We start from the raw sequence: 22,829 nt of genomic DNA on the forward strand, positions 1-22,829 counted from the left end.
TTAAGTCCAAAACGTATTTCCATAGAGTGCAGCAGGGAGGAAGGGATTTCAACGTTTTATATGCGATTTCTTTTTTTTAAGTCAGTAAATGCCCCTCTCTTAAAAAAGGCGGTTGCTAACAAGCAGCTAACGGCGACGCTAACTTCTGGGGGTTGGCCCTAAAAAAAACCGTCATCCCCGCATCACCCTATTGTGGCCGTCGACGAAGACAAGACGCTTAAAGATGAAGATCATCCTACATGGTGCTTTACCGTCTCCTCCTACGACCACTGTAACAATATGAGACTTCCGAGGGACAGAAACAGATCACGGCTTCACGGTTCATTATTATCATTATCAGTTACAATGACAGAATTACAAAAACAGAAGTATAAAGCGTATAAAGAAAATAGCATGTGGTATAAAACTAGAGCATGTTAGTTTTCACGTTGAATGAACTACTGAAGCATAATGACGTCTCGTAAAGTGAACGGGTGACTAACGTCACGTGGCTGCTGTGGTTGGGTAAAGAAAGTAAACTGCGTTCTGCCAACTGATTGGTAAAGGCACCATGCATTTTAGTAGTTAGCAAACAATATTATTTATTCATGTGCTCAGTTGTGTTCGTCTGCGAACAATCGAACTTCTCCACACACAGTCGTCTCTGATAACACCATAACACTTTTCATACCCCCCCCCCACCACACACACACACACACACACACACACACACACACACACACACACACACACACACACACACACACAAGTGGGGTAACGTGATACTGTGCGTAACAGACCCTTAGCAAGCAGATGGTCAGTCATTCAAAGACGTCTGGATGCCGGGACCCCGAGCAAAAAAAAAAATCATCAAAAAGCAGAGAAAAGAAAGGAATGAGGTTTAAGGGTTTTAACACAAAATAATCTCAACAAAAGGTTGAGTATGAAATGTGCCGTCTCCAAAACTGTGTTTTAGAAGAAACCTCCTTCACAGACACAGCGACTGCTTCACGACAAGAGGGGAGTTGAAATTCAAAGAGGCTTTGATCAAATTCTAAGCCGCCGTCTCTTTTCCGAAATAATATCCAGCATGCACCCCCACATCGGCAACGTCTACGGGTGAGGCTGAACCGGCTGCGATGCTTTGCAAACATAAAACGAGTGACCGAAGAGCCCCAACTCCAACTCCATCATCATCATCATCATCATCATCATCATCATCATCACCATCATAACCCACCAATGACATGAAAGTCCAGAAAACTAATCAAACTTCTAAAAAGCCGCTGAACTCGTGTCAAGTTCATTGGACATTGTCAGAGCACATCCTCTGTGTTTTCTAAGTGAAGCAATAAACAGGCAGCTGCGTGTGCGTGTGAGTGCGTGCGCGTGTGTCCAGCAGAATGCTAGCAGGTGAACAAGGCATTTGGCATTTGGCTAACACACATTCCTACATCAGCTGACAAAAGAGTGTGTGCATGGCGTGTGTGTGTGCGCGCGCGCAGGTGTGTGCGTGGCGTGAAGCCCAGTGCTCACCATAGTCCAAAGCTATGTATACCATTGTATCGAGCAGTCTAGTTGGAGTGTGTGCTCGTCTGGTGTTTGGGTGTAAAAAAACACACACAAAAAACAAGTGCTTTCACACTTTCTGCACCCTCCATTTTGAGACCAATCAAACACTTCATGATGACAAAGTGACTTCTGAATGTAACACCCTGCAGCATACTAGCAAGCGGCGAGCCGAGCCAGCCGATATTAAGTTATTGTCTTCAACAAGTAAAACTGATGCTTTCAAGAGTTTTTGTTTTGTTTTTTACCGCGAACCAAAAATCCTCTCGTTTTTTTGTTTTGTTTTCCATTTGAACAAATGATGGCATTGGACGTACCTGTTGGGTCAGTGGAGACGTGTGAATCAGCCGTCCATGGCGTTGAGTGGAACCGAGCCTCGCATCCACGCTAGCCAACGAGCACGAAGTACCTAGTGAAGTCCAGCTTGTTCCTTCACGACACACTGTTTGGTTTTTCCCTAAAAAAAAAATGCGGCGCAATTATGTGAAAGACACCGCTGTGAAAGTAGAAACAAACTCCCGAGTCCACAAAGTGTGTGCGCGCGTGTGTGTGTGTCAGAACCGGAGGCGGTCTCTGTTGTTTGGCCGCAGCTCGCGCTCAGGACGGGCAGGTCTCCGCATCTGAGAGGCTGTAACAACAGAGGAGCATCGGTCAGCGGAGACAAGATACACGGAGTCAGAAAGGGTGGGACAGGAAATGTCATTGGGTCGCCTTCAAAATAAAGCCCGAAAAGGAAACTATGTAAAATTACAAGTATATATAATTAAGGGCTGTGCTAAAGCGCAATTGAGAGGTAAATCATTCGCGGCCAAAATACCGAATTTGCAGGCTTCAAAAAGGTGATCACAGACCAGTCATTCTTACGAAAATACAACAATTCTTATTTTCCAGTGATTATACAACGAAGAAAACACAGCCTACTTATAAATATTGAATTCCATCGCTGTCAATATGCCTCATTGAATGCTACACACTGTTCCTTTAATAAATTGTTAAATATTAGTATGGATTAAAATTAGCCCCACCTTCACCAGCTGCAACATCAATGCAACAATAAGTACTTTCCTTTTTTCTTTTTTTTTGTACTTTAAAATACCTTTCACTAATAAAATGTACAATACATTCCAACAGGGTATTTCTACATCGTGGTATTGCTACTTTTAGTAAAGTAGGTACATCATATCGTTCCCCAATAACAAACCTAAAACACATGTAAAGTAGCCTACGAAAAAAAGTTTGAGTTTTGCAGTACTTTGGCTTTAAAGTATGTCCTCTCAGTTTGTGTCTTCATCAGTTTGTATCCTCACTGTACCGGACTACACCATAACATTTTTATTTTGAAAATGCTACTCAGAAGTGTCGCTCTGCCTCTGCCGGCTTGACACTGTAGCTTTGCGCGGTGAGACCGGTTCAGACAGTAAGCCCCAGTTTGCCAATGGCACTCTTGATTGATTGTGGAAACATGAACGTAATTAAAACTCATTTGAAATATAATATAATGTGTTGGTTCTGTGATCCTGTTCACACTGTAAAGTGCTTTTCCACCAAACAACACACAGTAATGAGGATGTGTGCACGCTGACAGGTTAACAGTATTTCTGATTCCCCACCCCCAGTATAGATGGTGCTGTTTGTTTAACCATGCCAGTCAAGTTCTGTAGATCATATTGTATATTTGTAATTATACAGCACACGGTATGCTCTGATGACAACTCGTTGTTTAGATTAATAGTCATTTTGTTCAGTCGTGACAAACAGCTGAACTATACTATATATATATTGTTTATGATTTAAATCATGGTTTTGAAATCCTCCGAGATGAAAATGAACAATGACTTCAGAGTCGGGACTCCCCTCCTTGTCTAGCCCACCAGAATGACGTGTGTCTGCCCTCTGCTGGTCTGTGGTCGGTTTGGTTCACCCAAAAGGGTCCTACGAAAACATACAACAAGAGAGACGTTCTGAAATCATTCCTGGTGATCACTGTATTAGCTCCACTGGTACAATCTAATGCAACCCAACACAACTGTTCTGGTTCGGATGTGTTTAAAATATTATCAGCCCATGTCATGTTTGCAAATATGGAGGAGAAAAAAAACAAAAAACACCTCACGATATAATGTACGTAACCGAGTAAATCATATACTTTTTTTTTACACATTCCCAACAACGTCAACAACAAAAAATAATATCATAAACAGTATAATTTATGACAGTCGTTATATTGTACATGTGTACCTGATAAAGTGGCCAATCATGATAATCATTGATAATTTTGACAAAAACAGTTGGCAGGGCAAAAAGTAGTTTATTATAGAGTTGAATATATTATTATAATATTATAAAATAATAACATTTGATACGTTACGGCTTCTCATAATTTCATGACAGTTGCTTATGAAAATGCAAAACAAATAAGTCTGTTTGGATTTCATGACACTTTAAGTTTTACTAGATCATTATTTGAAAATGAATAACAGTTATTTGAACAAATCAAATAATTAACATGCAGTCTACCTTTGAACCGTGTTATTCTTCCATGAACCAGTCCGGTATAGCCACTGAGTCAATCAGTAACCAAAAACACAAAAGAATGTATTGTTTTCCTCACTCATCAATATTGCACTTTTTGCAGAATTGCTGTAATGCCCGCAGGCGTTGTATTTGCGCCACGCTATATATTGTTGTTATTTATACCCTATTCGACTGGCTTCGAGTTTATTTAACACAGCACGTGTCGGCATGTTTCGGACGGCAGATACATTTACCTGTCCGCAGTGTGAGAATGGCAGCTCGCCCATGTGACGACCCGAGTGGGCAGGGTTGAGGAGGAACAGGGGGCGTTCCCGAGCGCTTACCTTCTTACCTTTTTTTTGTTTTTGTTTTTTTTGCACCGCGAGCCCTCTCACCTGCCGGGTTGAAACTCCCAAAGCTCCTGCACATATAACGCTTTCTATGACTTGAAAACCCCATACCCTGGGAATTAAAACGAGCCAGTGCCATGGAGTCTCCCGTGAAGGATTCCCCCGTCAGACCGGGCTTCCTCAGAGTGGAGGTCCAGAAAACGACGTGGGACGTCCCGGATAGGTACGCGTCGCTGCAGCCGATCGGCTCCGGAGCTTACGGGACAGTTTGGTGAGTTTACCCGGAGGGGGGGGGGGGGGGGCTGCATGACTTCGGCTATTCTAACAAGGAAAGAAAGTCTTTTTTTTGTGGACAGAAATGTGCAAGGTACTTGAATATGTTGGTCTAATGACTGAAGTCATAACATACTGGATATAATAATGTTACTCACAATGAATTCCGTCCTATAGGTATAACTATCCCCCATATGGACATTAAAATGTTTTACTTTACATAATAAAACACATAAGGCATTTCAAGTTGCAGTGACCCACCTCCAACACACATAAGTCATTATTATAGCAGTAACACTAACACATATACTGTGTGGCTGTGCCTTTTTGTTGTCCACTATCAGTGTTTCAATACTCACAAGTGGTGTTCTACATCTCGGCTATTTAAGCCTCATGTCTGCATTCCGCTCCCAGACAGTCCGAGAGTCCCAGATTACTCTGACATCTGCTAACAGAAGCAGTATTGTCCGCCCGAGGCAAGTCAGCAAGTCGATACAGGTCCTCCGATACGACAGGAATCTCCTCCACCAAAGCAGAGACTCCCAGCCAGGAATCCAGGATACCTCAGACATTCTATCTAATGATAAGCCACTGACAGAGGAGATCTTATCACTGGCCATAAAGGACGGGGGGCTACCAGATAACAGAGGGGACATCAGCCCTGAGTAATTTGAAAGTTGTATTTCAGATATGTAGTAGAGATATAAGGAGCACAAAACATTTTTTCAAATTATATGTACCAGAGCGCATCTGAGATGTGTTTTATTTCACCCCATAAACCACAACGGAGACTTCAAATGGGAAAGGGAACTGATTTCTACACCGTTACAGTGGAGCTGAAATGACGAGTCAATCAATGGAGCCGTCAGAGAAGTAATAATGATTGCACACCTTTTGATAACCGATTAATCATTTGTGTCATTTAGCAAGAAAAACGTGCTGATTTTATGCAGATTTATTTTCTGTTTACATGAATATCTTAAGGTTGCTGGGAGTTTGTGATGGGCATTTTCTGACATTTTATAGACGAAACGATTCATCAATTTTTTACAAATGAACAAAATAATACTCTATGCCGATGGTTATTATTCGGAGCCCTGGATTATGCATCACTGTGTGTGTCATGCCCTTTACACTGTGTTTGACTCTTAGTTCTGCCATGGACCAGAAGACCAAGGAGAAGGTGGCCATCAAGAAGCTGTATCGTCCGTTCCAGTCCCTCATCCACACCAAACGGGCCTACAGGGAACTCAGGCTGCTCCGCCACATACAGCATGAAAATGTAGGAACTTCGAGTTTCTTCTTAAATTAGTGGGTGGACAGTGAGAATTTAATTGATGTGATACAATCCAGTACAATAGCCGGCCAAAGGTACTCTTTTTGTTGAGACAAGGAGTTGTAATCTTATTGTATTTGTTCAGTCCTTATTCAACCAGGGAGGATAAGCAAACGTTGTTGACCATTCAACAAGAGCCCTTAATCTCATTAAGGCCCCCTGACAAGCTGGGAGTGTTGTGTATTGTTGGAACCCTCATGATTCGGTGTTTTCGCTGAAAACCTTTGAGGAACTTTACGCACTCTTACATAACCTCCTTTTACTGGGATAATCTATGGAAGGCACCGATTTGAATGAGTTAACTTTATAAGTTTTGTGTTTTGTTTGTCAAATGGAGAATTTTGATTAATTTTGTATCATGTGTTATCAGTTTTAGCTATGTTTTGGTTTTTAGAATAGATAGAGAAGCTAACTTTTTAGCAACAGTCCATTGATTGCGTATAACAAGTTCGGCATTCTGGCCGTCGCCATCTTGGTTTTTCGGAACCAGAATTGATACGAGAGGGTGGCGCACAAGTACAACCAAACATGGAAAAAGGCATTTTCAGGTGATCCAGAAATTAACTTTCGTTATCTGAAAACACACTGTGGAAGGGTTAAAGTTAGCGACCTGTCAATTACAAGGTAGCCCCGTCCTAAAGCACACCCTGCTTAATTAATGTTATTTGACTCTAACTGGACCATCATTTACTAAATGAACATCATGCTGTATTGAAGAAGACTTCAAACTAGCGATTGAGACCATAAACTCATGTTTACAATGTTTACTGAGAGAATAAATCAAGAGAGAAGTATTTTCTCATAGACTTCTATACAACCAGAGGTGTCGCGCCTTGGTGGCCATTAGAGAGAATTCATGTTTGAGGCGCTTCAGCATTGGCATCACTTTTCAGAACCATTGCCCGCATGAGCCCAAACTTCTTAAACAGAAATTTCAAGGACAATGACATCAGTACCCGGATGCATGAATTCTTTACAAGCATTTTCTGGGAAATACATGACGGGAACATAACAATGACTGTGATACCTTAGAAACAGAGTTGCAGGAGCCACATAAACACCAGCACTGTAAACATGACATTTACACCAGGTGTTACTCCAGGGTTGTGCAATGTTATTAACTGCGATGGATGGGAATTCTTGACTAATGTGTGCAAGTGTTTCTATAGATTTGTGTAATAACAGACATATGGTATCACTGTTTTTTTTTTTATTAAAGGTGATCTGCCTCCTTGACGTCTTCACACCGGACCCCACAGTGGAGAAATTCCAAACCTTGTGAGTTGGGATTCGGGAATCACATTCTTCTGCTCGCTGTCGCAGCTCGTTGAGAACCCCCGTGTGCATGTGTGCGCATGTTTGAAAAGTTCAAGCAAGGATGTGTGAGAGCAAGCTTATTCACGTCTGTTTTGGCTGGTTTGTGCATTTCCTCACCATGGCGATGTACTGTTGTCGTGGACAGTATTTAGGCCCACTTTATGTCCCCTTACCTGTTTGTTCATTTTGTCTTTCAATGCTTTCCTTCCCTCTCCCTCCTCTTCTTCTCTCTCGCTCCAGTTATATGGTAATGCCATTAGTAGCCCAGGATCTGGGCCACATTATGAAGAAGCGGAGATTAACTGATCGCATCATCACATACCTGTTCTACCAGCTGCTGAGAGGACTCAAGGTAAGTGTATATTTATTTATTTACATTTGCGTTTCTGCAACTGTGATTCGAGGGTGATATGAAACATGTTGTAAGGAATGTTTTTTTTTCACACTAACATTTTTTTTTCGGGTTCGGGAAAACAGCAGGTCTGACATCTTTACAGAAGGTCTGATGATCTTTACCCTCATTCAATAACTATCACAAGCTAACATGAGAATTAAAGCCGTGAATTAAAAGTTCCGTCCCATTATTCTGTCTGATATATCTAGTTCAATGACATGCTCCTTTTTTCAATCTATTCCAAAAGTAGAGACCAGACAGCCTGCAAACCAAACTCACTTTGAACACTTACATAGGCGTTGGTAATTTATTTTGGTAACAACCCATAGTCCATGATCATAGGTGAGCCCTCATCTAAAGTATAATCCCAGAACCTGGAGCTCCCTTTTCACCAGGACAGCCTATAGTACAACATCCACATGACAGTGAACGCCCCACCAAGAACAAAAAAAAAAGAAAAAGAAATTTGTTGAAGCCTCTCAACAACACACACATCAACTTGCTCTCAACCTGCGAGGTCCAAATCAGCATTTTTAGGCCAGGCCAGGGTTCCAGACCTCACATGTTGCTGCAAACCACCCCAGTGTGTGCTGTAGGTCGCAGCCTGTCAACTCCAGAAGGAATTCATTGAAATACACAAGGTCAGCTGTGTTACTGGCATATCAAGTAAAACATTTTCAGTTTACTGACTGACTGCTTTACCCTCATTTATGCCCTTCCACTAAACGCGAGTCAATGTGTAACTACGAGTGGCCAGTGGAAACGAAAGAGAAAGCACGTTTGAAACCGGAAAGAAAGACTAACTTCTCATAAAAAGCCCCTTTTGTCTTCGAATTAAGCTTCAAACTTCTTTGATCCCGAGATGTTTTCCTCTTCTTATCTGTGTGTGTGTGTGTGTGTGTGTGTGTGTGTGTGTGTGTGTGTGTGTGTGTGTGTGTTTAAGCGCTCTTCTGTGCCGTGAGAGCAGTCTGGATTTGCTCTGAGGGCTGGAAAATACACAAAACACAGCCCTCACAATCCACTTGGTGATGCGTAAATCCACACCAGGCCATTTAGAGGACCATTATCCATGTGGGTCCGCTCTGCTACACTTTGTGTGTGTGCAGTATGTCCATTTGTGCTGTTTTATACCGTGTGCTGAAATCTATGTTTTTCTTCTTTGCAGTATATTCATTCTGCAGGGATCGTTCATCGGGTTGGTTCCATTTACATTTTTTTTCAAACACTACCACTCATAATTAATGTGTTTTTTTTTAAATAATTGTACACTTAAAGGAATAGTTCGACATTTTGACATTCAACATCATACCCATTTGCTTTCTTGCCAAGAGTTAAAGGCACAATGAGTAGGATTTTCCTCCAAAAAAACAATGTAAAGACTTGTAAAAATCCCTCTCAATCATCACTTATGACTTACTAGAAGTGTGTGGTGGTGTCTGTATCTGCCAAGCGGCTGAGAGTGTGCTGAGAAAGAAAAGCCAACGCTCAAGTGCCAAAAATCGCAGTTCCTCAAATTACCACTTGAGGCTGGCTCCAAAAGCGAGTCAATCCCCATAGACCGCCATGTTAAAATGCCGAACTTTATAGTAGAAATAAACACGTTTAGTGCCTGGTACAAAATTGACGTTTTGGTCTCCGTAGCTTAAAAAGGCGTTTAAGTGAAAGGTGCCATCTCAGGTCGTTAGCTGCTAGCTCCCTCGTCGAGCCAGTTGAAATACATACAGTATTTATAAGGAGTTGGTTTAGCTTAGCACACCTTTTGGGGGAACGGTTAGCAACTTCCTGGAATCACTCCACCCCTCCATCCTACCCATAACACCCCACAAAAATCACAACTTGGCTTTTCACAATTTTGTACAGATTTCCCATGATTAAGCAATGTGGTCTTTGAAAGAGTAGAGTAAGGGATTACATTTTGAAACGATGTCATGACATTAATTATGACACTAATGCTGTCTTATTTTAGGGGTTGGCTCGTTTGCTGTCTTGGCTTGGATGGAGGGTTAACATGAAATTAAAGTGTGCTGTGGACAAACTGATCTGGGACCTGCTAGCTTGGGTTGCTGGAGAAATGTGTCTCCCAGTATCTCCAAACATGTCTCATATATAGCTGTATGATGTGTGTTCTTAGTTGACTGGACAGGACTTTTCCCCTTGTTTTCACTCTGTATGCTAAGCTAAGCTAACCAGCTGCTAACTAGTATAAGACATGTAACATGCAAATGAGTGTTTTCGGTCTTTTCATCTAACTCTCAGCAAAAAAAGCAAATGAGCGTATTTGCCAAAATGTCAAACTATTGCTTATACTTTCTTTAATTTCAGTGTGTATTTAGTTGTTTTGCTATTAAGAAACCTCTTGTGGCTGGACTTTAGGATCTGAAGCCTGGTAACCTTGCTGTGGATGAGAACTGTGAATTAAAGGTAAGTTTAAGTTAAAAGCGTTTACGGTAAAAAAAAATACAAAAAAATACAAAAACTGAAAGCAAAAACAAAATCATGCATACAAGATTTAGGTCAAGATGATGATGAATTTTGACTACAAATGTAAAATTATTCAGACATTTTAATCTTCTATCCATGACACTTGAACTGAGATACATCAAATGCAACAGAAATGGAAATCTGAACTGTAACTATTCCCAGATCCTGGATTTTGGCTTGGCAAGACAGACGGAGAGTGAAATGACCGGTTATGTTGTGACGCGGTGGTACAGAGCACCAGAGGTCATATTCAACTGGATGCACTACAGCCAAACAGGTAATAATGTAACCTCGCTTTCATGCAGGTCGTTTTCAGTTTGTTGAAAATATCACAGAATATTGCAGCATGCTACGACAAAGTATTACATTTTTTATTATTAAAATGTTCTCCCCTCACAGTGGACGTCTGGTCAGCCGCCTGCATCCTGGCTGAGATGATTACTGGCCAGGTGCTGTTCCCAGGACACGACAGTATCCTCACACATTCAGCTCGCGGTGTTGTAATAAAGCTGTGTACGCTCAATTATAGTAGCCAGTGAAAGTCATACCGCCCCCCCCCCCCAAAAAATATAGAACATTTTTGAAAACAGGTGCAGCATTGTTAGGATTTTACATATAAAGGTCATGCGAAATACTACTTGAGCCGTGTTTTCATTTGCATATTTTTATTCGCATTTTGAAGTAGCACATAACAATTCAATTGCTAAAAAAAGTGTTTTTTGCCTTTGTCGAAAAAGAGCTGATGCGATAAATGGATAATGGAAACGCCCTTGCGGAATAAGTTCTGACTTAGTGCGTATTTAACTCCAATCCCGCTGATGGAAACACGGCAGATGCATCTTTCTTTTGTGCGCCATTTCCAAAGCTTCACACAATCACAAACATCAGTGACACTCGGTTAATTCTTTAAAATATTTATTGGATGGATTTTGACACTTTATTGAAACTGGGAGAAGAGCAGGGAGAGAGAGGTAGGGCGGTCAAAAGAGTGGGATGTATATTTTATTATTTATCAGATCATTTGACTGATCAGCTGTTTCTGCTGGAAGTCTTACCAGATATTCCCATGACGCGTGAACGCTTGTCTTCGTCTCCGGTCAGCATGAAACATGGATGATACTAAGCTGACATGAAAGAACAATTCAAACTCGACTGGAACCAAATCCTGAAGTTCGCGACCTCTACTTCTTCTTCTACTACTCTGTTTACAGAGTTTATTTCACTCCAAACCAGTTGATGGAATTTTTTTTTTTTTTTGCAACAATTCAAAAGTTTGCTCAAAATTTGCTTGACAATTGAATGTGAAAACAGTTGAAAAAAACAAAGAAAATGTATTTATCATCAGGGTTATCTCAGTAACTTTCCTTCTTTATTAAATGGATATGTGAAGTTTAAAAAAACGTGAAGAAAGGTTCCAGTAAATTATGCTATTGGTTGATCTTGGAGCTTAGCCCATACTGCGGAATAAAAAAGTCAGGATATCCTGGCCCACGGTCCTTGCCCTCTATTTTCATTCTGCCTCTGAGACAGCAGAAGTTGTCCATACACTATGTCTGTCCTGTCCATTCTCGCGTTATCCCAGGAACACCTTGCAGATCATTTATTTAAATTTTGCACAAACACCTGGACTCAAGGATGAACTTATTCGAATTCAGTGGTCAAAGTTCACTGTGACCTCACCAGGCAGCAACCTCCGGTTCTGAGTGAAGTCAATGTGGAAGTGTCTTAAAACCAGCATTCTGTCTACTGGGCAGCAGGGGGCGACTCCTAATTTTTGTTTTTAAAATGTCCCCCACCTTTGTTGAAGTACAGCACTAGATGGCCGGACTATCTCTTAATATTCCATATTATACTAGATATTTGATTGTTGTTGTATTCATTATGAGCCTTTCCATCCTTTCCATCCGTACCGTCCACCAACAATAAGATTTTTAATATATTTATGAGGCTTCCTGAACCAGCCTGTTCAGGTATTGACCAGCTGACTAAGATCCTCCGTCTGACAGGAACGCCAGACTCCTCACTGGTACAGAAGATGCAGAGTAAGGACGTAAGTCTTTTATTTTGCCTGTCCTCACTAATTGTGTCATGTTCTGTTCTGTTATTTAAAGCTCGTGCTTTGGACTGAAATGTTTTCCAGGCGCAGTCGTACGTGCTGGGTCTTCGTCCGCAGAAGAAGAAAAACTTCAAGGAAGTGTTTGCGTCCATGGATGAAAACGGTGCGCCGAACTGACTGTGCTTGTCGAATTCAAACTGAAATTAATTTTTTGGTTTTTTTCATTGAAATATACCACAAATTTGGCACAAACGTCCACTTGGACTGAGGTCACTGTGACCTCATGTCCTTCCCATTCTCATGATATCTCATGAACGTCTTGAGCGTTTTTTGTTTTACCATAACTCATTAATTCATATGTTAATTTTTACAATTGTCAATGTACAAATATCAGGAGATAAAATGACAAAGTGATGACACTTTGGACAGACCTGGATACAAACTGCAACTTTATTGTAGTTGCAAATTCTAGTTCGCTTTGTTATAGATTTATAACAATATGGACATTTAAAGGTCCATTATGTATGAATTAGGAGGATCTATTAGCAGAAATGGAAGATAATATTCATAACTGTTTTCATAATCACCTGAATTTAAGAACCTTTGTGTTTTCATTACCTTAGAATGAGCCCTTCATATCTACACAGTGAGCGAGTCCGCCATGTTGCACCTCCACGTTTCTACAGTAGCCCAGAAAGGACAAACCAAACACTGGCTCTAGGGAGAGCCTTTGGTGTTTTTACGTTACCTGAATGTAAAAACACCTATTTGTCAGAAAAGTAACATTAATATACAATTTATATTGTTCATAGTAGATTATCAACGTGTTTTCTTGCCAGATTCCCTCACGCCATGTGGAAAAAAAATGAAGACCAGATGCAGAAATTGTTGCTGTGTGAACAGCCCAATTGGTTTGCATGGTGAGCGGTTGTGGCTCAGAGGTAGAGCGGGTCGTCCGATAATTGGCTGTGCCTTTGGTGTGTGAGGTAATGAGCATTAGTTTATGATTGTGTGTGGGAATGTTGTCATGTAGTGTACCGCACTTTGAGTGGTCGGAAGACTAGAAAGGAGCTATCAAGTCCATTTACCATTCACCGAGGGCACCGAAAGGAAACGCAACGCTTTTCCAGGGGGAGAGGAGAGGTTCTCATTTGGTTGCAATCTGAATCCTTGCTACTAGGTGGCACTACATCCTACACAGTGGACCTTTAATGACTCTAGTGAGTGAAAAGATTTAACTGAAAAATTACTTTTGAGTCAAAAAGCTGGGACCCTCAGATTCTTGGCCAAATAACAATTGAAAAAAAATAATATATTTTCTGTATAATATTGTTTTCTATCTTGATGCTTCCAGCTGTAGGCATTCTGGAGGGGATGTTACTGCTGGACCCAGAGACGAGGCTGACAGTGAAGCAGGGACTGTCGCACCCTTTCCTGGCTGAATATCATGACCCGGAGAGCGAGCCAGACTCGGAGCCTTACGACGACTCCTTCGAGAGCCTGGAGCTCGCCGTCGGGGAGTGGAAGAGTACGTTTTTGCCATGCCCTGTATTTTAAAAGTGAAAGCTCAGGAGATTCTGTGCCATATTTTCTCAAAATAAATCTACGTTTTAGTGCTTTTATGGGAAATCTAAACTACTGCTTAATTCGTTTTTTATCCAATCAGGTCTTATCCACATGGAGATCATGACCTTCGACCCTGACAACCCCAGTAAGACAGCCATGTAGGACGCCGTGATGGGCCGGCGCCTCTCTGAAGGCCAACAACACCGTCAGACAAATGAACACAAAACAACATCAAAATCATTTTGATCGCGATTAAAATGCATTTCATAGGGTCGCTTTACTTGGTACGGTGGCCTGTTGTTCGATCCATCTAGCGATAGTGAGATGAGGTTCAAGGCTATGACAAAAGTATGAAAAGGACCTAACGTTGAGATTATTTCATAAAACTTCAATTTCCAAAGTCAAAGATAAACTTTCGCTTTCTACAAAATGTTTGATTGACTCCTGCAAAGTAGATGGTAAAACAAATGTGTGTGAAAATATCAGTTGGGACAAGTGAATTACCAAAGATGTGGGCTGAGGTACATACACTCACAAATATGTGTGTGTGTGTGTGTGTGTGTGTGTGTGTGTGTGTGTGTGTGTGTGTGTGTGTGTGTGTGTGTGTTTGGAAAGAAAATAGAAAGACCAGCCTGGCTTATAATGACAATCTCCTTAGTTAAATGTTATCTTATTTTACAGTTATTGTAAGGACAGTTATTGTGCGTGTCTCACTTTGTGGGTATGGACGGCAATTACATGTGGGATTTTATTTTCCGATCATGATCTTTACTGCTGGAACACACTCAATTGTTTTCAAAATAAAACGTTGCAGAAAATAACTTGTTGCTGTTGATTATGATGTTACAAATGAAGGGTAGAAGGATGGAGGTTAAAAACATAACGGGCACGAGGTGTCATAGAATCGTCACTAGAGGGCAGCACTATATCACAGCAAAGATTCTGTGTGGAGGGCGGGGGACGTGTTTTGACTGTGTTCTTGTCAGGAAAATCCAAAATCCTTTATTGAGCCCCGGGGAGAAAATTGCTACGTCACAGTTGCTCTTTACGACGGAGCACAAATAAATATAAGGAAAATAGAAGCAAAAGAACCACATCAAATGCCAACAATGGACGATCCAAAATGTAAATCATGTTCATAATTTTACAATACATAATCAATATACGTGGAGAATATCGGTAAATAATGAATAAGGAATGAGAAATATAAGACATATGTGCATCAGGCACATACATCCACAGTGCAAACAAGCGAACAGGAAATCTATTAAGTGTGTTAAATATATGGATGTCGCCATTGTTTGTTGTTGTTTAATACATATGTATATATAAAAAAGAGACTTTTGTATCCATTTATACATTATGTTTCTTCTCTTCTTCACTACTTGTCAGTAATGGCTAAATGTTTATGCTAACTCTTGCTCAGCTTTGTTTTTTAGCAGTATTTATATTTCTGTGCATGTACATTGAGAGCAACACAGACGCAGCGTCAAATTCCTTGTAATTGTACACATACTTGGTAATAAAGCTGAATCTGATGCCAGGGCTTAGCCAACCATTGTCATAAACCCAAATTATTTGTATTGAGTACACCACAAATCAAAAAGAGGAAACCAAACTGCCAAAATGATTATGAAATCAGATTTATTCCAGACATTTTGGTGTTACAAATTTCACAATAAATCTGCTTCTCCCAGTCAGCCTAATCCAAGTTTCTTTTTCATTCAGAGTGGAAATGAAAGTATTTTCTCTCAGAACAGGAGAAGGAAAAGAGGATCCCAAACAAACAAATATGAGAGTGTTATATGTGGCTGCTTATGTGATATCAAAATGCACAGTAAAATGACATATGTAAGACAACTGAATAGACTTTGCAGAAAAGAGGAGTTATGCCATGTGTGCTTCATAAATGCAAGAACATCAACATCCTGATCTCCTTCTGTGCAAATGTAAAAACTGCTGTTGACATTTTGTGTGCAAGTATTGTTGCCTTTTGAGGATTCTCTGTCATGGCACTACAAGTATCCTCTTGTCTGCATGACAGCGAATCCAGCAACCAAAAGACAGCCAGGCTGACTGATCTAAGGAAGAGAGTGCTGACTCACGTTTCTGCTGCTCTTTGTTTCTGGTCCACTAATTACTCTGCCTCGACTGGACTCTCTGTAAATATGTGGTGCCAGAGGGAGTAGCAACCCAGTAAAAAAAAACAGATATTCCATTACATGGTTCTGCCTGCTGATAATGGTCAGATGTGAATGTTTCTGAGGCTGCTGTGTCTCCAGAGAGTGAGGTGATGGGGATATGTGGAGGCTTTAATGAGTGGTTGTCAGGGAAAGGGGAACATAAGGAGGAGAAGAAAATGAGGGTAAAAGACGAAGAATGAAGAGAAAGATGGCTGCTGTTTTTAAAAACGGCGGGTCGATGAGGACTTGGTGCTGCTCATTTTGATGATGCCGCCACCACCACCTCCTCCCATACTGCTATAGCTGCCGCCGCCGCCGCCGCTCATGCTCATGCTCATGCTGCTGCCACCATAGCCGCCGCCGCCGCCGCCATAGCCGCCGCCATAGCCGCCGCCGCCGCCACCGCCGCCGCCAAAGCTTCCGCCGCCTCCGCTACCTGGTGATGAGAATAAAACATTTTCAGATGAGATGGCAGGAATTTGAGTTTCCATTAAATCATATCAGCCAAACTAATGGATTTCTCATTTCTACTTTTACATTTTCATGCACGGGCTTACAAATGACGTGAATTGTAAAGATATATGTTGATACATACTGGAGGTAGAGCTCTGTATGTGGATGGTTGCAGTTGAACCGCCACTGCTGATTCTGCAAAGAGATACACAAAGGATCCATATTAGCTGCTGATGTTGCTGCCTGTGATGCAATGCAGTCTCTTAGTGTTTCAGAAGACGAGACGTCCTGTGAGTCCCAAGCAGCTAAGCTTTTACCTGTCCTCCTCTCCTTCCAGCAGTTTCCTGTAGGTGGCGATCTCAATGTCCAGAGCCAGCTTGATGTTCATCAGGTCCTGGTACTCGCGGACCTGGCGGGTCATGTCCTGTTTGGCTCTCTGCAGGGCTTCTTCCAGGTCCCTGATGCGGGCCTTGGCGTCCTTCACGGCCAGCTCACCGCGCTCCTCGGCCTCAGCGATCTGAGCCTCCAGGTTGGCGCGCTGGGAGATTTAAAAGTTAGCAGAAGCGATATTTGTCATCCAAAAACCCTTCTACATCTTCACCATTTTTTTAAAATAACATATAAATGTATGTAACTGTGAGCTAACCTGTCCCTTGACTGACTCAATCTCATTCTGGAGGCGACTAATCATGCGGCTGAGGTCAGCTATCTCACTCTTGGAGCTGCGGATGTCTTCTCCGGCCAGGCCTGCATTCTGCTCCAAATCCTGGTACTGAAAAAAAAACATATATATGTTGTTATTAGAGACTCCACAGACCTGTCTAGCAGGATGTGTTTCATACTGGAGTTGTTGTTGACATTACTTTCTCTCTCTACCTACCTTCTGCTGATACCACTGTTCGGTTTCTTTGCGGTTATTATCGGCGATGGCCTGGTACTGAGCCTTGACTTCAGCCACAATGGAGTCCATGTCCAGGTCGCGGCTGTTGTTCATCTCCACAATGACTGAGGTGTCCTTGATCTGTCCCTGGAGCTCACGCAGTTCCTGCACAAAAGATATATATCACTTAAAAAAATGAAATCAGAAGGTTAGAGAGTAAAGGCAGTACGATATCTATTTCTCTTCTGCATCGGTGCCCACCTGTGCCATTCAATGGCTTCTGAAAAATAATTAAGAGCAAAGAAACAGACATAATAGGACTGAGGTGTGGCTGATCGTTCTTACCGCCTCGTAGACAGCTCTGAGGAAGTTAATCTCATCCTGAAGGGAGTCAACCTTGGCCTCCAGCTCAACCTTGTTCATGTAGGCGCCATCTACATCCTGCAAGCAGAGGACAAGGAAGCGGTCGGTATTGGTGACTGGTCAGAAGAAGAGGCAATAACTTATTCCACTGCAGTTAATGACATGGTGAAGCTCAACTCTCACCTTCTTGAGGAGAACAAACTCATTCTCCACGCTGGCACGCTTGTTGATTTCATCTTCATATCTGACACAAAAACAATGGAAAAAGTTAGCTGATGGGAAAAGAGACTGCGGGCATCAACCGCTGCAGTGAGACTGTTGCTTTTCGAAGATGTTGTGCAGATGTTAACTCACTTGTTTTTGAAGTCCTCCACCATTCCCTGCATGTTCCTCAGCTCTCCCTCCAGCTTCATCTTCTCACTGCCGAGTCCATCCAGCTGCCTGCGCAGGTTGGCGATGTAGGCCTCGAACATGGCGTCGATGTTGGAGCGGGTGGTGGTCTGGTCCTGCAGCAGGCTCCACTTGGTCTCCAGCATCTTGTTCTGCTGCTCCAGGAAGCGGACCTAAAATGGGGAAATCGTTTCATGTTTAGATCCACTCTCACTTGGCGAAAAGTAACGCTTTGATGGCAAGACCACATTAATCAGATTACATATATTACATTGATATATTTCTGTGCTTGGCAACGCCTGTTTTCACTTCATCACTTTCAGCAAACTGCTAAATAAAAAAGGCAAAGAAGTCTCTTTTCTTCATGATTAGGCACGCTCACTGTGAGACAATAAAAGATGTTTGTCGTCTTTGTTTTACTTTCCTCAGGTGATCCATTGAGCCACACCTGTGTGTTTTACCCACACAAAAGGCTCTTGTATGCACCAGTGCCGGCAGCTGCCATGCCCCTCGGGGCAGGGATGCTCCAGACGTAATCCGCTGTGCAGTCGCTCTAGTTGGACTGGCACTTGTTCTACTGAGATCATTATTTGAGAAAATCTGACGAGATCCTGAGAAACACGTTTCAGAGGAGACACGGAAAATGGGCCCTGCCATCCGGTTTTAAAACCCTGGAGAATATAGAGCCCATCCCTCCACTTTGGGTGTGTACGTGTGCCTATAAACTTTTTTCTTTTTGTTTTCAAAGGCAGTGCCACACCTGAGCCTAGCCACTCCCCTTAAAGCCCCGCCTGCTCCCTCGCCTCCAGGATGCATACTTTCACTGAGTGAACTTGCCTGCCTCTGTCCTCAGTAATTAATGCTACATACCTGAAGCCATTAACTGTCACATCAACATCACATATACCATTTGTGTGATGACTCCATTTCATAGAAAATGAAAACATTCCACGAACACTCTTTCCTGCTTTCCTGCGACTACAGCTCGTTTAAATGTTTAAATGTTTGATTGCATGTTTTGAAGCATCAAATAGTCCAAATTCTACTTTGAATGAGCGTGATGAGCTCAGATCACCCGCGTGACCACCAATGAGGTGTGGCATGAACACACTGCAGAAAAAGCTAACAGAGCATTTTCTCTTGCAGGGTGTGGCTAACTTGTTTGTCCTTCCTGCCGGAGAGACAAGGTCTCATTTATTCATAAAAGTGTTGATTGGTCAAATAAAAAAAAAATCATCCCTCATCATTTGAAATAAATGACAAAAGTTCATGCAGAGACTTTTGTATTATGCAGTGCATAGATGCGGCCCACTTCCTGCAGCACTGTTAAAAGCTTGTGGGTCCTTGTTGCCATGGGAATAAGCGACAACCTGATGCCTTCTTTCCCACATGCTGAGACCCACCAGTCACTGGATACGACCACTCTAGTGTTTCCGTCCACTCACTCTACATAGAGACAGCTGGCAAGGGGCCAATTATGGTCAAAGATAAGTTAAAAGGAGAACGGGTCTGCTTTCAGCGGCAGTGCAGAGGCTAGCTGATGCACAGTATTGCATTGAGAAGATGAGAGGTGCCTGCGCATCAGTTTTGGACGACGTATTAAATGATGTGCGCATTATTCAGGTTTGGATCAGTTCCTGTGTAAAATTGAATGAGCCCAGGTGGCCCCTTGGAGACTGTCTGTTGCAGCTATACAAGACAAACCAATTAACTCTACTGTGGGCACTGTGCAGTGCATCAGATAATCAACATCTGTTGTTCAACCAAATTACAGTTGTCACATCAAAAACATATATCTGACATTTCATGGTCAATGTAAATGCAGCTTTTCAGCGTTCTTTTGGAATGGTGTTGTACAAAGGGCAGCTCACCTTGTCAATGAAGCTGGCGAAGCGGTTGTTTAGAGTCTTGATCTGCTCTTTCTCTTGGGTTCGGACGGTCTGGATGTTGGGGTCGATGTCAACATTCATTGGGGCCAGCAGGCTCTGGTTGCACTGGACGGCTGTGATGGTCTGCATGCCTCCACCACCTCCTCCACCACCACCACCGCCAAAAGCACCACCGTAACTGAAGCCTAAAACACTGCCTCCACCACCTCCACCTCCACCCCCGAAACCACCACCACCACCATAACCACCACCTCCACTACGGAAACTGCTGCCACCACCACCCATTGACATCCTTCCAGAGCCGGAGGCAATCATCGATCTTGAGGAATATGATCGGCCAAGGCTACCGCCGCCACCGCCGCCGCCGCCACCGCCGCCGCCGCCGCCGAAGCTACTCGTCCTGGAGCTACTCATCCTGGAGCTACTCATCCTGGAGCTTCCGCCACCGAATGCATTCATGGCTGAAAGGGAAGGATTCACAGAGAAAAAGGGGAGCAGAAAGAGAGGTTTGGCAGAGCGGTGGAGCACACGAAGAGGAGAGTCAAGTCCCTCTAAGTATCTTCTCCCTGTCCGTGATGGATTTTTATCTGCCTTCAACTGTGGAGGAGGTCCCAGTGAGCTCCACCTTCTCTGCACCCGCCCCTCAACCCTCCTCCAATTACCTGTATCCTGGAAGGGGCACTTGCAGGCAGGTGGATTGGCTTGGAGCAGCTCAGCCTGTCAGACAGGTAACAGAGCCACCCCTGTAAAACGTTCGGGGCTCGACACACCTAGGTGCTCGCAGAAGAATGGCAGCAGAGGCATGGGTAAGATTGGGGATGAAGACTTGTTTGCAAAGACATTTGTACTTGTTTTGCTTGGGGTGTCCTGCAAGGTTTTGGACCTGTATACTCACTGATCCACCAGTTTCTGCTTTTCCACATCTTGCAAGGTCAATAAATATGAAGGTGTTATCAATAAAGTTTCAATTGGTGATATCTCACTAGACTTGGGAACAAGTGACAAGCTGTTGTCAAAGCATATGTTTAAATGAATGCATGTAAACACATTGTCTCATTGCATTAGTCCATAGATTCCTACACATTGTTCCATACTCAAAATTAGTTGCATTACGTCATACTCACTCATATACATATGTCAAGAAGCATGAAAACATTACATTGACAGAATTCTTCATGGAGTTTGGAATATCTGCAGCAGAGAACAGAACACATGGGGTATCAAAGCATGATTGATGAATGTAATCTGGGACTTTTTATGGAGTTAGAGTGACAAAAACATGACCCGTTGGACTATAAAAATAAAGCTGAATTCAATTCAAGAAATAGTTGGTGGTATTGATTTTTTTGTGGTTGGGGGTTCACTTCCTCAAACAATGGCACCAAAAGTAAAAGTTATTTTAGATTTAGTATTAGCATTAACACTAACACCTTATTAACCCTTCAGAGGAAACTGGTTTTGCAGGAGGTTCCCTGCAGGGAACTCAATAGATGCACAAAGAGTAGAGCTCATACAGAGCAGGAAAATGTCTTAAAACAGAGGTGAAGGGAAAAAAAATAAATGGATCTTAAGATTAATAAGTGAAGACCTTTCAAATTTCAGAGTTATATATTGAATTCCACCATCCTGTTATTTATGTGTTCATGCCTGCAGTTTGTAGTTGCTTGAGGGCACTGTACACAATGTCTTCAATACTCAGGGCATGTCTTTTAACTGTTTGTTACGGTCACCAAAGTTCAGTTAGCGTCACTACTTCTTTTTTTTAAAACTTAGTTACACATTATGAACATTAATTGCACCTTTTTAAAAGATTTCGTTTTTTAAAAGGTCATTTTCAACTTGGATCTTGTTTGCGTTACTGCCAGCTTGCAGCCAACAGAACATCAGGAGTTAAAAGTAAACGATATTCATTGCCCTGACAGAATTGGAATGGTTGCTACCTGTTGAAACCCATCTCAACAACTCTGATGTAGGTGTTGGCTTACCGGCCTCTGTAATGTACTGTAGCAGCATCTAAATGAGCTGAAGGGCACAAGTGAGTCACACCCCAAAAGAAAATGCCAGTACTTCACTCTCACTTCTAACATTCTCTCGTGTAAGAATTACATTCACATGCAACATACTGCATGTTCATCCATCTTTGCATTAAACAAGTTTTGGGGGAAACACATATCAGAAAATATGTTCATATCTGCTAACATTGTTTGCTGGTGCATTTGCAGTTGTTTCCCATATAGTTGCATCAACTAAGGCACAGTTAAAGTATGGTTAAGGCTGGGCAACTAAACCCCTTTATTGTGTTTGGGGAAAGATTGTTGCCTTGCATTTATTGAGACCTGGTTGGCCTCAATAATCAGTGAGACCAACCAGGTGAACCTGGTTTATTTCATACACAAGAATCTAACTAATCAAACTGTGAACTGATTGTGCGACACAGCCATCTACTTTCCATCCATGACATACATTATTGTTCTGCTGACTTTGGAAGGCAGTGATGGGGGCTGCCAAAGCACAAGCCCTGAGCGCTTTATTGCTCTTGGTCCCACTGCCGTACAAAAGGTAATAATATCCACTCATGCTTTCAACTCCAAAGGGGAAGGGGAACTAGGCCCAAACGGATACATGGTACTGACAGATGATGGTAATCTAACATTCTAAATCTATGCAGTTTTTGCTATAATGTTGTGGGACAGTGATGACGTAATATCAAGGCTGTATTTTTTTGTCCAAATTTGTCGCATTGGTTACCGAAACTTTCATCTGTCATTAAAATTCTCTTTGATTTTGTGCCTTTTTTTTCGCATTAGTCAACTCACTTCACTTCACGTAAGCTTTG

The 22,829-nt window shown here is 42.2% G+C and overlaps 3 protein-coding genes across 3 annotated transcripts in view; 1 reads left to right on the top strand and 2 right to left on the bottom strand.

The window, feature by feature from the left end:
• The window catches only part of plxnb1a (plexin b1a), a 67,295-nt gene extending 62,682 nt beyond the window's left edge, over positions 1 to 4,613 (bottom strand). The window contains exons 1-2 of the mRNA XM_068733756.1: positions 4,524 to 4,613; positions 1,866 to 2,176 (exon numbers count right to left, since the gene is read on the bottom strand). The gene's annotated coding sequence lies outside the window, so the exon portion shown is untranslated. The remainder of the gene's footprint in view (positions 1 to 1,865; positions 2,177 to 4,523) is intronic.
• On the top strand, positions 4,437 to 14,440 carry zgc:171775 (STKc_p38 domain-containing protein). The gene is made up of 12 exons (XM_068733757.1): positions 4,437 to 4,683; positions 5,838 to 5,967; positions 7,241 to 7,299; positions 7,579 to 7,690; positions 8,898 to 8,927; positions 10,106 to 10,153; positions 10,376 to 10,490; positions 10,613 to 10,684; positions 12,184 to 12,263; positions 12,354 to 12,432; positions 13,624 to 13,797; positions 13,936 to 14,440. The coding sequence occupies exons 1-12, from the start codon at positions 4,550 to 4,552 to the stop codon at positions 13,995 to 13,997; spliced, it is 1,095 nt and encodes a 364-aa protein (XP_068589858.1). The 5' UTR covers positions 4,437 to 4,549; the 3' UTR covers positions 13,998 to 14,440.
• A 1,022-nt stretch (positions 14,441 to 15,462) lies between these two features.
• On the bottom strand, positions 15,463 to 20,565 carry krt5 (keratin 5). Its single transcript, XM_068732964.1, has 9 exons — positions 19,976 to 20,565; positions 18,069 to 18,277; positions 17,898 to 17,958; positions 17,697 to 17,792; positions 17,352 to 17,516; positions 17,118 to 17,243; positions 16,789 to 17,009; positions 16,614 to 16,666; positions 15,463 to 16,454 (listed from the first exon to the last, which is right to left on the bottom strand). The coding sequence occupies exons 1-9, from the start codon at positions 20,450 to 20,452 to the stop codon at positions 16,240 to 16,242; spliced, it is 1,623 nt and encodes a 540-aa protein (XP_068589065.1). The 5' UTR covers positions 20,453 to 20,565; the 3' UTR covers positions 15,463 to 16,239.
• Positions 20,566 to 22,829: the final 2,264 nt, after the last annotated feature.

This window comes from Cebidichthys violaceus, unplaced genomic scaffold, assembly GCF_023349555.1.
Source record: "Cebidichthys violaceus isolate CVI_PGR_0920_01 unplaced genomic scaffold, fCebVio1.0.p SCAF_6, whole genome shotgun sequence".
NCBI classification, from domain to species: domain Eukaryota; kingdom Metazoa; phylum Chordata; class Actinopteri; order Perciformes; family Stichaeidae; genus Cebidichthys; species Cebidichthys violaceus.

Coding starts and splice junctions, on each gene's coding strand:
- zgc:171775 (XM_068733757.1), top strand. CDS start 4,550: ATGGAGTCTCCCGTGAAGGATTCCCCCGTCAGACCGGGCTTCCTCAGA. Junction 8,928..10,105: donor CTGCAGGGATCGTTCATCGG/GTTGGTTCCATT, acceptor GCTGGACTTTAG/GATCTGAAGCCTGGTAACCT. Junction 10,491..10,612: donor GATGCACTACAGCCAAACAG/GTAATAATGTAA, acceptor CTCCCCTCACAG/TGGACGTCTGGTCAGCCGCC.
- krt5 (XM_068732964.1), bottom strand. CDS start 20,452: ATGAATGCATTCGGTGGCGGAAGCTCCAGGATGAGTAGCTCCAGGATG. Junction 17,244..17,351: donor AACAGTGGTATCAGCAGAAG/GTAGGTAGAGAG, acceptor TTTTTTTTTCAG/TACCAGGATTTGGAGCAGAA. Junction 16,667..16,788: donor CTGGAAGGAGAGGAGGACAG/GTAAAAGCTTAG, acceptor ATCTCTTTGCAG/AATCAGCAGTGGCGGTTCAA.